Genomic DNA, 13,246 nt, shown 5'->3' with positions numbered 1-13,246 from the left:
GGTTTTTGCCTTCCTGGACCGTGGGAGCCAGGCCACGGGCTAATCTCGATTATTCAAATATACCAAATATCTGAAATCAAATGAGACTCAACCCCAGCCTTGTGGGAAGGCGGTGACAGCATTAAGGAAATACCTATCATGAATAAATACCTAAACATTAAGTTCACAAACAAGCAAACTAACAGACCCACTAGATCGTCCCAGGTCAACCTACTAACTATACCGAGATATACACTAGAAAAAGCGGGGGCGGGGTGGCATAAGAGTTTCCCAGTACTAGCCGCTAAACTCTGGAATGCCCTGCCAGCAAACCTAATAGCAGAGCCAGCCTTCTGGGCCTTCCGTGAAAAACGGAACACATGGCCCTTTGCTCATAGAGACTGCTATAAGCCTCACATTGTAAACAGTTCTATTAAATGATTTTATGCACATGTACTACAATATGTCGCCTAGCCCTAATTATGTATATACCTTGCTATATCTAATGATACATATCACATCAGAGAGAGACTTGCACTTGTAGTACAATATGCCGCCTAGCCCAAAATATGTATGTATCTTGCTATATGTAATGGCATTGCTTGTACCCTACTGTAACCTGTAAACTTGCGCCCAGATACCTCTGGGTTAGGTGCGCTAAATAAATAACCAAATACATAAATAAATACTCTAATGGGAACATCGCCCATCAACCAGAGCACTCATTGTGGCAATTACTCTTAGAACACACCTTTAATAAGGCGTACTAGAATATGAATTGTGTGTAGCAAGAGAAGGAGGAGATGAAGAGCTAGGCGGTGAGAACCTGTGCAGATAATGCCAAATAGGCCAACTGCTAGGAAAAATACATAACAGGAAGTCACCAAGCCAATCAGGCAACTGTTGGACAGCGAATGCTAGACTAGGGAGCTTGCTAGGAATCTCGCTAGGAACCTGGCCCCAATGGATAGTTAGAGCCAGGTCATAACAGAATAACCTGAAGAAAGCTAGTTGGGGGGCTCTAGCCCATATACTGGTAGCAGCAGCATGGCCACTAGCCCAATTAAACAAGCTCATAACCTTTGAAAACCCATGCTGGGGCGGGAGAGGAGATATTTCTACCCAGGTATGACCAAGTAAGGGGGATACATCTTATCTAAAAATCAAAAAGAAGAACCCCTTGGACAACAGGGGAACTACAGGTATGATATTGCCCCCTATGGCAAGAGGGGTACAATAAAAGATCTATCCAGGTAGCAGTTTCAAGGCAATCACATCCCAGGAGACGAAATACCATAGCCAAGAAATCCCAACACATATGCTGGGACACTTTAAGCTACCCTGGGAAAATCAGTAATATGAAGGACACTTTAGGGATTTAGTTTAGGGAACTGCATGTCAGACCTAGGGCACTAGATCCATTTAGAGTAGGGCCTTCACTGAACTTCCTTTATACCTACTGCCTCCCATGGTTGCATCAGGAGTCGATTTTTGAGTTGGTTCCCTACCATAATAGGCATTTCTCCAAACCCTCAGCCCGATAGTGGAAAATAAAGGGGTTGTAACAGCTTGTTGAATTGTGTGTGTTATGTGGTATACAGCCCTGAGACTTGAGATCTCTACTAATCGGCAATCATAATTTCAGAAAATGATGTTCAAATATGAAGCTGTTTAAGACATCTGGAACTTGACCAAGGCCTTATCAACCAAACTGACATCATATGCAGAGGCTGTGGGGGAAGAGTCACACACATAGCCAGAAAGGGGGCAATCACATGCAGCAGACTAAATTTAATTTGGCATGCTAGCTGGCACCAATTGTAGTCCAACATCGCAATTGATACCTCTTGTTATTCTGAGATGGTGCAAGAATGAATAGATTCTGATGGCATATTTACAGAGACCATCCTCCACGTCTGCTGAATCTTATCTAACGTTTTGGGTGCAGTAGGCATAGGGAGCACTGCCCCCGCCCAATTCTGGATGCATATAAATGTACTAAGTGCAAAGTTAGACCATACTTTAGGACATATACATATAAAATCCTAAGGGCATTTAAAGGTTTAACTGTAACCTGGCTGAGACCTTGTGAACAAAGATTACATAGTAGACAGCTAAGGCCAAAGCAGAAGAGAATCAGACTGGACTGGAAGCAGGGTCTTAAATTTTGGCATGCTGTTTAGATAACTGATAGGCCCCCTTAAACAGTTACTAGGCTGAGATCTTGAAATAAGTAGAGATATTCAGGTCAGACTCTATTCAAGTGCCACGTAGAGCGAGAAATGATTTTCCCTGCCTATTCTTGTGTCTCACGTTTAAGTTACTGAAGGATCTAGTGCATTCTACTGCATTCAATGCAGCCACATAAAGGAACAGATACAGCAAATACAAACTCTTCACACTTGCAAGGACACAAACAATAGGGGCCTCAAGTACCTGATCAAGAAATGTGACCATTGCAGAATGTACATTCTGCATGGACTCTCCACATATATATTTGCTGGTGAAGGACTTTGGGAGCGGGTATAGCGCAACGTAGGGGTGCGTGGTTTCTTAGACCTGACTATATGTTTCTAATGTAATATACACATTTGTCAGCTCAATTGTTCCCAGTCAGTAGGAAAAGCACAGATGCACACAAAAAGAGCCGGTAGACATTTACTGTGCCCTAGCACAGAATAAATAAGGAACGTTAGCTGAAGCATAAAAGAGTGTAATCTCAGGTACAGTCTAGCCACTGTGGTCATTGTATGGGGCTGTGGAAGTTCTGCTTGTATCCTTTGAGACTCTTTTGAATAGAAACAACTGCCTTTTTAGCTAAACATGTTGTTAGGTGGGTCAGAGTTTTAGGAACAGCAAGTAATGGAAGGGTGGTGTTGGTCAGTTTGGAATTGAAATTTGTAGAAATTTCTATGAAAGTGGAGGGCCTAAGGACTGTGCTATATATTTATTCCACGTTTTACACACTGTACATGTGTGTGAATAGCGGTGCATCTCATTCCTCCATGGCCAAGTCATAAAGGATTGCAGGTCATCAGATCCCTTGATAAGTAATGAATAAGCCCAGCCCATGGAAGGTTCATCACTGTGGGGGGCAGCTAGTATTGGTTGGAGGGTCATACAGGCTATTTGATAGTGGCTTCTTTAATAATACAAACAAATATGGTAGTCCTGTGCATATGTGTGAATATAACAGAATATGCCAGTAAATGTATCTAAGCAATACCTTGTAGAAAACCTTGTAGAGAAGGCAAAATAACAGGGACATCCCTGAACAATATGCTCTGTGTATATTCTCCATCTGAAGCATGGGCTATCCACCATCAGTAAAACAAAATGAAAGGTGCAAGGTTTGGGGATCTACCCTTTTCTTTTAATTTCTGCCATATGAAAGAGAATGTTATCAATCATACACTGAGGAACCTATGGACCAAGTGTTGTACATACCTGTTGAAGTACAAAGTGACCACTGTTCCTGCAATGACCATTTGCTGACAAGCGAGGATGAACTCACTGGTCCACACCAAGCCAACCAAATGATACCACCACATGTATCGAATGCCGGCAAGTGATCGATACTCCACTTGTCCTTTTGAAACAACCTGAGCAGTACCTAAGGGAAACATCATTTCATATAATTACATCACTGAATCGGCAACAAAGATGGCACCTAACCTGCATATTCTAGATCACAATATAGCATACTGAACCTACGACATGCAACGCGTTCATTGACTGCGCAGTTTTCACAGACTGAAATAATAGCTGCACTAGCATCAGACCAAAATATGAAATAATATGAACTTCGCAACAGATTGCAACGGCGCCAACAGGTACTGATAAGAACAAATATTCATGTAAAAAGGGTAATTTTCGCCTTAACAAATATCCATAAGGATAAAGTATTACAAACAAAGGCACGTACCTGCGGTTCCTAAACTAAGAAGAACGGCCACCCAGAAGACCCAAAAGAAAATAAGAATGAGCAAGGTCCATAGCGGCTGAAGGAGCAGGAGTGGAACCTGACTTATAAAGTCACTCGCTATCCGAATGATCTGAATCGTCATCTGTATCCTTCTTCTTAGCACAAGTATCAGGCTAAGAAGAACAGCCTAATGGAAGACAAAACAAAAGACAGCATAAAACACAGTTATTACATTGAACTGAATACTTATTTCTGATCAGATTATATTTTCTATGACAACAGCAGAAGATACTAGTAGGTAATAAGGGTCATAAGTAGCAAAGCCAATGCAAAAGCCTTTATGTTACGTAACAAATGTCTCTTTCCATCATTAGTGGGGGGCCTGAATAAGCAGAACAAGTGCTTCATCGATTACACTTGCTTCTATGTACTGATTGCCACTGTGGCTATTCAGGTTGGGGAGAGAGCTGTCAAATATTGTTTTAAGAGCTGCTTGTGTTTCCATGCTTCTCAGTACATTGTATCTTTAACAATTTTGGACAGCTTTAATATGTTGCTATTACTGTAATTATCTATGATTGTTGTTACTTTGATGATACTGTTTTTTTATTAGAAATTGATAAGAATTTTGTCTATGGTTGCCACTCTTAGTGCGGTTAAAGAACATAATGATGAGGCGCCCCGTCCATACCAATCTGATACTCAGTGGAGCACAGAGTGACTTTGGGTTTTCCTTGGGTGTGTGTGCACGCAAATATTCAGTTACAGCATGCAATGATACATACAAGTAAAATTTACAGTAAAATAATCACTTAATTCTGTCTAAGTGTGCATTTTAGCTTTGAGCTGTGACATGTAATGTAGCAATGCATTATGGGGAATGAATCACTACACAGTACTGTAGGAGAACATGTTCACTTCCAGATCCTTTTTACAAGCTAGTGAAATTCCGTGGTGCTCAGCATGGTTCTACCGGCACTGCTACATGCAAAGAATCTGCCACTTGATCTCTCTTTCCCCCAATGGGTTCCTGGTGAAAGGCACAAGCTGAAGAGCGTATCTCATTGTCGCCCTGAGCTGCATCCTGAGGGGGATCATCTCTGACCAGGCCTGGGTCTGTAGGAACCAAACCATCCCCAGAATCAGGAAGAGGTAGGTTCAGCAGCCGAGACTCAACTGGCTTTTTCCACTGGCCGGGGTGGATTGATGACCAGGGCCGGTTGAACCGGAGGCAGCATTAGAGGAGCAGGTGGAGTATGAGATGGATGTACAGGAGAGAAGGAGGAGATGCCACGAATGAATCAGGTTGAGCTAGAAGGTCCTTAATCAAACCTTTGAAATAAGCCATAAAAGCAGGAGCCGTCTTGAGCAACTGGAAGTGCTCAAAGAAGTGATCCTCGTATACACTCTGCATTGTAGTGGATGAAAAAGGGGTCCAAGTCACAGAAGACGCTGTTCAGTCAGTCCATTAAGCGGGGTTCCAGTAAGGCTGTCAGGAGCAATGGCCTGGCCTTAATAGAGTACTTGAAATCAACTACAAAGTGAGCTCCCAAATCTTGTAGAGATGACATCGGTGCTGACAGGTAACTCATTGTCAAAATGGCACCCAATGACTCCTGATGAGCTGCCATTTCGAGACATGGTGCCTGAGATGCAATGGAGGGTGTTGGAGAGCCTGAGGACTGTGGGTGCCTCACCAAAGTTGAGGCGAGTCCCAGTAGTTGCGTTAATAAACTTCTTGCTGGGGCTGTGAGATGCCTCCACACATGTCCCGGTAGCAGTCTTGGCAGAAGACTCCAAGAGCCCTTGGTCGTAAGACTGGTGACACACCTCTGCAAGCCCTGGGTGTTGACATCGGTAGTAGACCCAGCTGGCTCTTTTGGCACAAGTGCCAGTAGCAGCCTCTCAGACCTCAGGCTGTCGTAAAAGTAGACTCAGACAGATCTCTCCTTGATGCGGCTCCTCCTGGGAAGAAGTCACCTCACTGGGGTGCCATTAAAATAACTCGGCCACTTACTTTGTGCTGAGGCTTCACGTAGAGTGAAAGATGTTTTCTCTGTTGGTGAGTCTCTGCCTGAAGGCCCAGTGGAACAGAGAGTTGCAGACCATGCACGATTCCCAGCGGTAATCGTACTCCAAGCAAAGGGAGCGTGGGTCCCACCCCGAATAATGCTTCATGCATGATCTACAGAAAGAAATCCCTACTTTTACGTTCAACATCATCTGGGGGAAGGGAAGTTGAAGACCGATTAGGATCGTGATGAAAAAGAAAGGAAGTCACAGAGAGTGGCTGAGGAGAGGTCCCGTCCATGCTTAAAAAGGCACTGACGGGCATCGCCGGTGAGCGAGGCCAGTACTTGTCAGGGCCATGCCGCCTGCATGGTGACTCCACTGCCAATTAAATTTTAGGTGGAGAAAATGGCTATTTACTGGGCATATCCGTGCCGGTCCTGATTGGATGGACATCATAAGTATAGATGAACGGGCACAAGAAGTTGTAGCACCAACAGCAACTCTCAATCATTGCAAAAAAGAGAGGACCAGTGCTTCCTCTACTGGGCAACGACGACGGCAGGCACAGATACATTTGTGTTACATTTTTTCAACCAGTTTTGGAACAAAGGCGGCAAACGCATTGACAGCGAGACATCTGATTTAAATTCCCAACCTAGGAGAGAGGTAAACTATCAAGCGCTTCGATATTGCCCATACTAATAGAGGAATCGTCAGAAGAAAAATGTATTGGGTGAGAGAAAAAGACACATTATAGACGATGGGAAGTCAATTCAGTCCTGGCCAACCCTACTCCTATCACAGGTGAACATGGGGGTTCTTAGACATTGCTGTCAGGAATGTCAAAGAATTGCTAAACGAGATTTCATCACTCACCGCGAGACCAGGCATGCCGTGCAGATCCCGAAAACAAGCTATTATCACAGGTAAGTCCAGCTGCATCAATCAGCCATGTATAAAAAAGAAAACAGGTGATGTCATTCGCCAAATGATAATCTAAAATATAGGATGCATAATGGGGTAGCTTTAGGATAGAAAGTGGTAAAATTCTCCCAGGACCGCATTTTCAAGAGAACCCACAAAATATAATGCAAAGTCTCAAAGTTGGCACTTCGTTTGGATTCAAGGCACTGTGTAAAGTAAGTGGCTTCGAAACCCCTACAGAAATCACGCTACAACACCCGGCTGCAGATGTGCGTCTGAGCAATGCAGGCAATGTGCTAGGATACCATTAATAAGTTATAATCAGTTAATGATGCCTTTGGACAACTAGCACAGTGTGCTGTGCAGTCGGACACCACAAAATAACTACTCACAACGCATAGCGAGCTACAAAAAATAAGTTGTGGGGCAAATGAATCACAAGTCTTCCACCGCGCTTTGATCACACATTTTGAGGCCCCCCCTGCGAAAAATGTAGGATGCGCTCCAAAATAACAAACCCGGAATTATAGTGGAAAAAACTGCGGACAGTAAATTCATGGCCAGCAAAGAATTCCATGTGGCGTAATTCGAGACATGCACAGAGCAGGACTTCAGCCAAGTGCTGAAAAGTCAGACAGTCTGTAAGAATGGCGGCTCCCTGCGGAGAACGAGCGGCGATCCACATTCCAGGCTACTGTCCATTAGACATCCAGTGGCGAAACCCTGGATCCCGAGGGAAGGGACTGCATTTAGCACAATGCACCCAGTAAGTGTTGGGGAACCAGAATTACTCCGATATCACTTCACATGTCAATGCGAAACCACTGAAAAGGATATTCACGTCTGTGTTGTTTTTGCCAAATTCATGATGAAATACAGTTTTCATTTCCTATTATTAACACAAGAGCATTATCAAAACCAGATGTTTTGAAACTAAATTTGGTACCTGTGCATTCACAAAAAAAGGCATTTACTCAAAATGTGGGGAAGACTTTAAAGCAGCGCCAATCACAGAATTATGGGAGCGTTATGCGACAACACATAACATCACATTACGCGTGCTGCTTACGGGTATGACTTTTTTTTTAGAGCTGACCTTTCTGTCGGTAGTAATTTCCACCATTTTACTGACTTATATTTTACTGTGGTGGAGATTACCAGTGGCAGCAATGTTACCGCCCATGCTGTATTTGCCCCACTGACATTCCAGGTAAATTGCATACAGCAGTAGTTTCTATTTACCAATAACATCCATATTACCACCCTTTCATGAGTCAGACCCTATGGGACTTACTCCCCTGAGAATTTTAATGTGAGTTTTGCACTGTTTGGCACTGAAAACGGGAAAGATATACAAAGCTGCCTACATTAAACCACTCTTAAAGAACGAAGGGGGAAAAGCAGACGCCCACCGAACTACAGGCCCGTATCTGCCCTGTTTTACCCTGCCAAAATACTGGAAAGCTATGTATACAAAGACATTCTTACTCACGTGGAATCAAACGGATTGATAAAAATTGTTTTCCGACCTAGGAGAGGAACACAATCGGCACTAACCATAAGGGACGACCCAAAAACGAATACGGACAAGAACACACCATTGGCTCTCATCCTTCTGGACATATCAGCAGCTTTCGAAACCCTCAACAACACAACTTTAATCAAGAGACTACAAGAATCCAGCATCAATAACTGCACTGCAATGGTTAAAATCCTTCCTCACAGACAGAACCAAACCAACATACTTACCCCTCCTTTCCTGTCAACAGCCAGAACCACACTCTGTGGTGTCCCACATGGATCAACACTCTTGTTACTTCTTTTCAACATATACATGACCTCTCTGATGAAACTAATAAAAAACACAGACTTACATGCTACAACTACGCAGACGACACTCAACTCGTTTTCATGGTTACCAACCCTGACTCAAAAGACTCCCTGAACGACCAATGACAACCTAAAGCTAAACCCTGACATATCAGAAATAATGATCCCCCCATACAAAGGCACTGAACTACAGACCACACTCCCTTGGCCCCCGGAAATGGGAAAAGGACCTGACATTTTTCAAATAATTAAGAATCTGGGAATACTCATAGACAGTGGGCTTGCACTGGAACCACAGGTCAACTCAATTGTAAGAAAATGTTTCTTCCACCTATGATCAATCAAATGCATCCTACCCTACCCAAGCTTCCTGCACTGAACACTTGCCATCACCTGACTAATACTGACAAGAATGGACTACGCAAAAAGGCAATTCTTTAGAATGCCCATTACCTCAACTAGAAACCTCAACACATCCAAAACGAGGGAACACATCACCCCGGCCCTGAGAAGCCTTGACTGTCTTTCAGTGAAGAAAATAATCAATTTAAAATCACTATGTATCACTCATAGAACACTGCATGGAGAGGGAGAGGAATTCCTGCAATCAAAAATCACCTCTTGCCACCCAAGAAGGACACTTAGATTAAGCAGTGACATACTTACGGGACCGTTTTTGTCTGACTCTCTACCAGTCAAATGTGGTGTGGCACAGGGGTCCTCTCTCTCTCTCCACTGTTATTTAATATTTGCATCCACTCTCTACTAAACATCTTCTCCCAATATAACTTGTTATCATTCCTATGTGGATGATACTCAAATTTATGTTAGACAAAACAAAAAAGAAGATGCCATAGACCGAGTGCTAGCCTGTGCTTGTAAAATCAAACACTGGATGTTAGAAAACAAACTCCCACTCAATCCTTCGAAAACAGAGGTTGTCATCTTCACACCCGAGAAGCAGCTTATCAACATGTATTCAACTATCTCCTGTCCAGCGCTTTTGGATGTTTCTGCAGTTTTTGCATCTAAAGTGAAATATATTGGCTGCATATGGCAGGCAAACCTGCACTGTAATCTCCAAATTAGTGAGATTGTTAAATCTGTTTATTATCCATTGAGATTACTAAAGCCTTTGCTGCCTCTGATTTCCTCCCAATACCGCCCCAATGTTGTAGGAGCTCTGGCCAATTCCAAACTAGACTACTGTAATGTCCTCTTGACGGGCCTTCCTAGGAATCAATTACAGCATCTTCAAGTTTCCCAAAACTCGTCCATTAGACTTCCCTTTTCTCTTCCCAGAGTTGTTGCCATTTCCAAATATCATAGGGAGTCTGCGCTGGTTGCCAGTTTAAGACTCTCTGTTTGTTTTTCAAGTGCCTCCATAGCCTGGCCGCTCACTACTTCTCAGCAAAAATGTTATCCTATCAACCACATATGTTATCCTATAAACCACATTGCACCCTTACGTCCGCAAATCACAACCTCTTGATGATCACCCCTCTAAATGTGTTCACCGTGGAGACAGATCTTTTTCCATCTTTGGCCCGCGAGCCTGGAACGCCCTACCAGCCCATCGCCACAAAACCAACTCCCTCTCATGGATTAGGAAAAAATTGAAAACCTTTCTTTTACAATAACTTAGCACTGATGCATGATTTCAGCCCGTGTCTCTGAATATTAACATTTGGCCCAGATGCAGTCTCTGCCTGGTTCTTCAGATATGCACAATACAAATTTAAAATACAAAATACAAATACAAAATACTTATAGAATCAAGACACTATGAAAAAAACTAGTAGGGAGGTTCAGCCTTCTCCATCCTCATAGCAAAACTATGTAACTCAATCCCAAAATAAATGAGGACAGAAGATCATCTAACCTTATCGATCGAGAGCCTTAAGCATAGAAACTAAACTACAATCGACCCCACAACCACGAGAACAAAGACCTCATCAAAAAATGACACTTGTAACAAATTTGGGCTATTCGTCCCTTCTCCTCAGGGGAGGAGCCACTACTTTCGAGGATAGGGTGGTGCCCTCTAAGCAAGACCCTCCCTAGGGTTCTGGAAAAGTGGGAGCTCACTGGGAGCGACTCCCCTCTAGGGGGCAAGGTTCCTCATTCCAAAAGGAACTACCTATCAAGAATACACTGTCAGCAAATAAGGGAATAAAAAGACTGATGTTATAGTGATATTGCTTCAACATCTTTGGCTTTAGATAATGCTGGATTCTCCCTGAACTCAGTGAAAGGGGAACGGCATGCCCCTTTTAAATACGGCGGCAGACATAAAGAGACGAGGAACCTTGAATGGAGGAGACAGAATCCTACACAGAGGCACGCACGTCCTAGAGGGGCGTAGCCGAGCTGCGGCGCGAGCGGTAGCATAGTGGAAGAGAGGGAGCAAGGAAAGATGCCGGGAGTCAGCCACGACCCATACAGGGAAGGAAGTACAGTCTATCCTGGTGGCCTGACCATGCTGCAACCGTGGTGGGTCTGGGGCCGGCATGACCAGCCGAAACCAGTGTCACATGGAGTAACAAATCATCTGCTCCAAATACAAGGAAGGAGATTGCCGAGACATGCAGAGTCCAGAGAGCATGCACTGATATACCGGCGAAGCAGGAGAGGAGAACAAACGAAAATCACAATGCTGAGATGCTGTCCCACTGGAGGAGACCCGACAGTAATGGAGATACCAGGGTTACCCGGGCAGAGGGAGTTCAGAGGAAGGAAGAGAGCAGGAAGCCAGAACGTTTTACGGGAGCCCTAGAAACCAGAGTTCTGGACATTGGCAATGGATACAGATCACTCAAGCTAGTGAATCAGATGGGTCAGCAGAACCCTATTAAAACAAGTGACATTATAAAGTATCTAAGTAGAAGCGAACCTAGAGGGTTCAAGCAAGCAAAACAAAAGCCAAGAGGAGAATGAATGAAAATCACCATGCTGAGACGCTATCCTGCTGGAGAAGACCCGACGGTAACTGGGGTAACAGCGCTACCCTGGGCAGACAGCCCCAACGGGTTACAGGAGCCCAAGAAACCTGAGTCCTGAACATTGGCCACGGCCACAGAGAACACTCAAGCTAGTGAAACAGAGAGGTCAGGAGAACCCTATTGAAACAAGTGACGTTATAAAGTATCTGAGGAGAAACAAACCTGGAGGGTTCAAACAAGCAAAAAACAAAAGCCAAGAGGGGGACAACCAAATTAGTGGAAAAGGAAACATCCCTCTGCTAAACGGATGTAAGACTTTGGATTCATATCAAGACTTACAACTTTTCCCAAGGAATTCAAAGGGGGAATTAAAGAGTTTTCTATGGTGAACTGACATAATACCTTTTATTTTGAACTGACAATAATATCCTGAAAAAAATATCACCGAAGCCTGGGCAAGTAGCATAGTGTTCTGGTTTAAATTATGATGTTTTTCCACAGTGGTAGGGCCAGATAGCGATTAGGTTTTTGGACTGAGAACTACTTTTTATTTTGACAATAGACGAGAACCATTAACTTAGCTTTGGAGGCAGAAAAAGGACTCTTAGCAGTAGGGATAGGTAGGTATTTACCTTTTCTAAGTTTAATAAACACTTAAACTGTCCTCCTTGAGTCTAACTCCTTCTTCTCATTTGCCACACACACCAAAATAAACACAAGCAACAGAACACCTTCAAGTAGGTTTCAGAAAACACAACAAACTGCCCAAACATGGAATACTTCCAAACAGGACCAGCTCTCTCAAGCTAGCACTATACTCCCCGCCGGAACCACCGACGCTGCCCGCAAAAATATCCCGGTACCCCGGTGCACTACAATGTGCCCAAAACGTGACACCTCTCATACAAACTGCTAAAACAAACTGAGAACATGCAAATCCCTCCCATCTCCCCCACCCCCCTCCGGTCCTCGCAGACCTCCCACCTGGAAACAGACCTCAGGGGAAGACACAAATCACAGAGAAATAACTTGCATATACACCAGTTCCTCCTGGTTCTACCAACACAAACAGTTGGGCACAACAACTAGTCTTCTCCCACTAACCCTCCAACCATCCTCTCCTCCCCCCTTGTCTTTCAGATCCATGAGAGCGCGTGGAGACCATGAAAATGGCAGCGTGAGCAGTACAAATCCAAATAACGTAGCATAACAATTTCAAAATGCACAGTGATTTATACTATAGAACTCCCAAAAGAACTTAAGTCAGAAAAGGGAGAACCATCCAGACCTGTTTTTGCTTTGCACTCTTCGACTTGTAAGTCTGCATTTGTAACAGAGATTGTAAAATTGCAAGTTGAAGAAAACAAAGACAGAAACCTATTTTGAGGAGCTACTTGGAAAATTAGCAAATGAATTTTGAAAAGGTATGATAGTATTTTGCTTTATAATAAATGGAGATGCTAATGTTAAACACTTATTCAAAACACACTCCTTTTTAATGCAAAATCTGACAGAAATTTCACCTTGAAAACATATGCCTACTTTAGATTTTAACACATTTCCTTAATGTTAAACACTGCTTGAAAACGCTTGTCATTTTGATTTACAATGAAATAACAAAAATAGATTTTGA

The 13,246-nt window shown here is 43.4% G+C and overlaps 1 protein-coding gene across 1 annotated transcript in view; it reads right to left on the bottom strand.

Annotated features, from left to right (window-relative positions):
- The window catches only part of SLC44A3 (solute carrier family 44 member 3), an 826,819-nt gene that overhangs the window by 246,214 nt on the left and 567,359 nt on the right, over window positions 1–13,246 (bottom strand). Inside the window, exons 9-10 of the mRNA XM_069641271.1 lie at window positions 3,905–4,091; window positions 3,427–3,592 (exon numbers count right to left, since the gene is read on the bottom strand). Of these exons, the coding sequence (XP_069497372.1) occupies window positions 3,427–3,592; window positions 3,905–4,091 (353 nt within the window). The remainder of the gene's footprint in view (window positions 1–3,426; window positions 3,593–3,904; window positions 4,092–13,246) is intronic.

This window comes from Ambystoma mexicanum, chromosome 1q (assembly GCF_040938575.1).
Source record: "Ambystoma mexicanum isolate Mex_15411 chromosome 1q, UKY_AmexF1_1, whole genome shotgun sequence".
Classification (NCBI taxonomy): domain Eukaryota; kingdom Metazoa; phylum Chordata; class Amphibia; order Caudata; family Ambystomatidae; genus Ambystoma; species Ambystoma mexicanum.
Note: the sequence above shows the minus strand (reverse complement) of the source record. Positions and strands in the feature narration are given on the sequence as shown.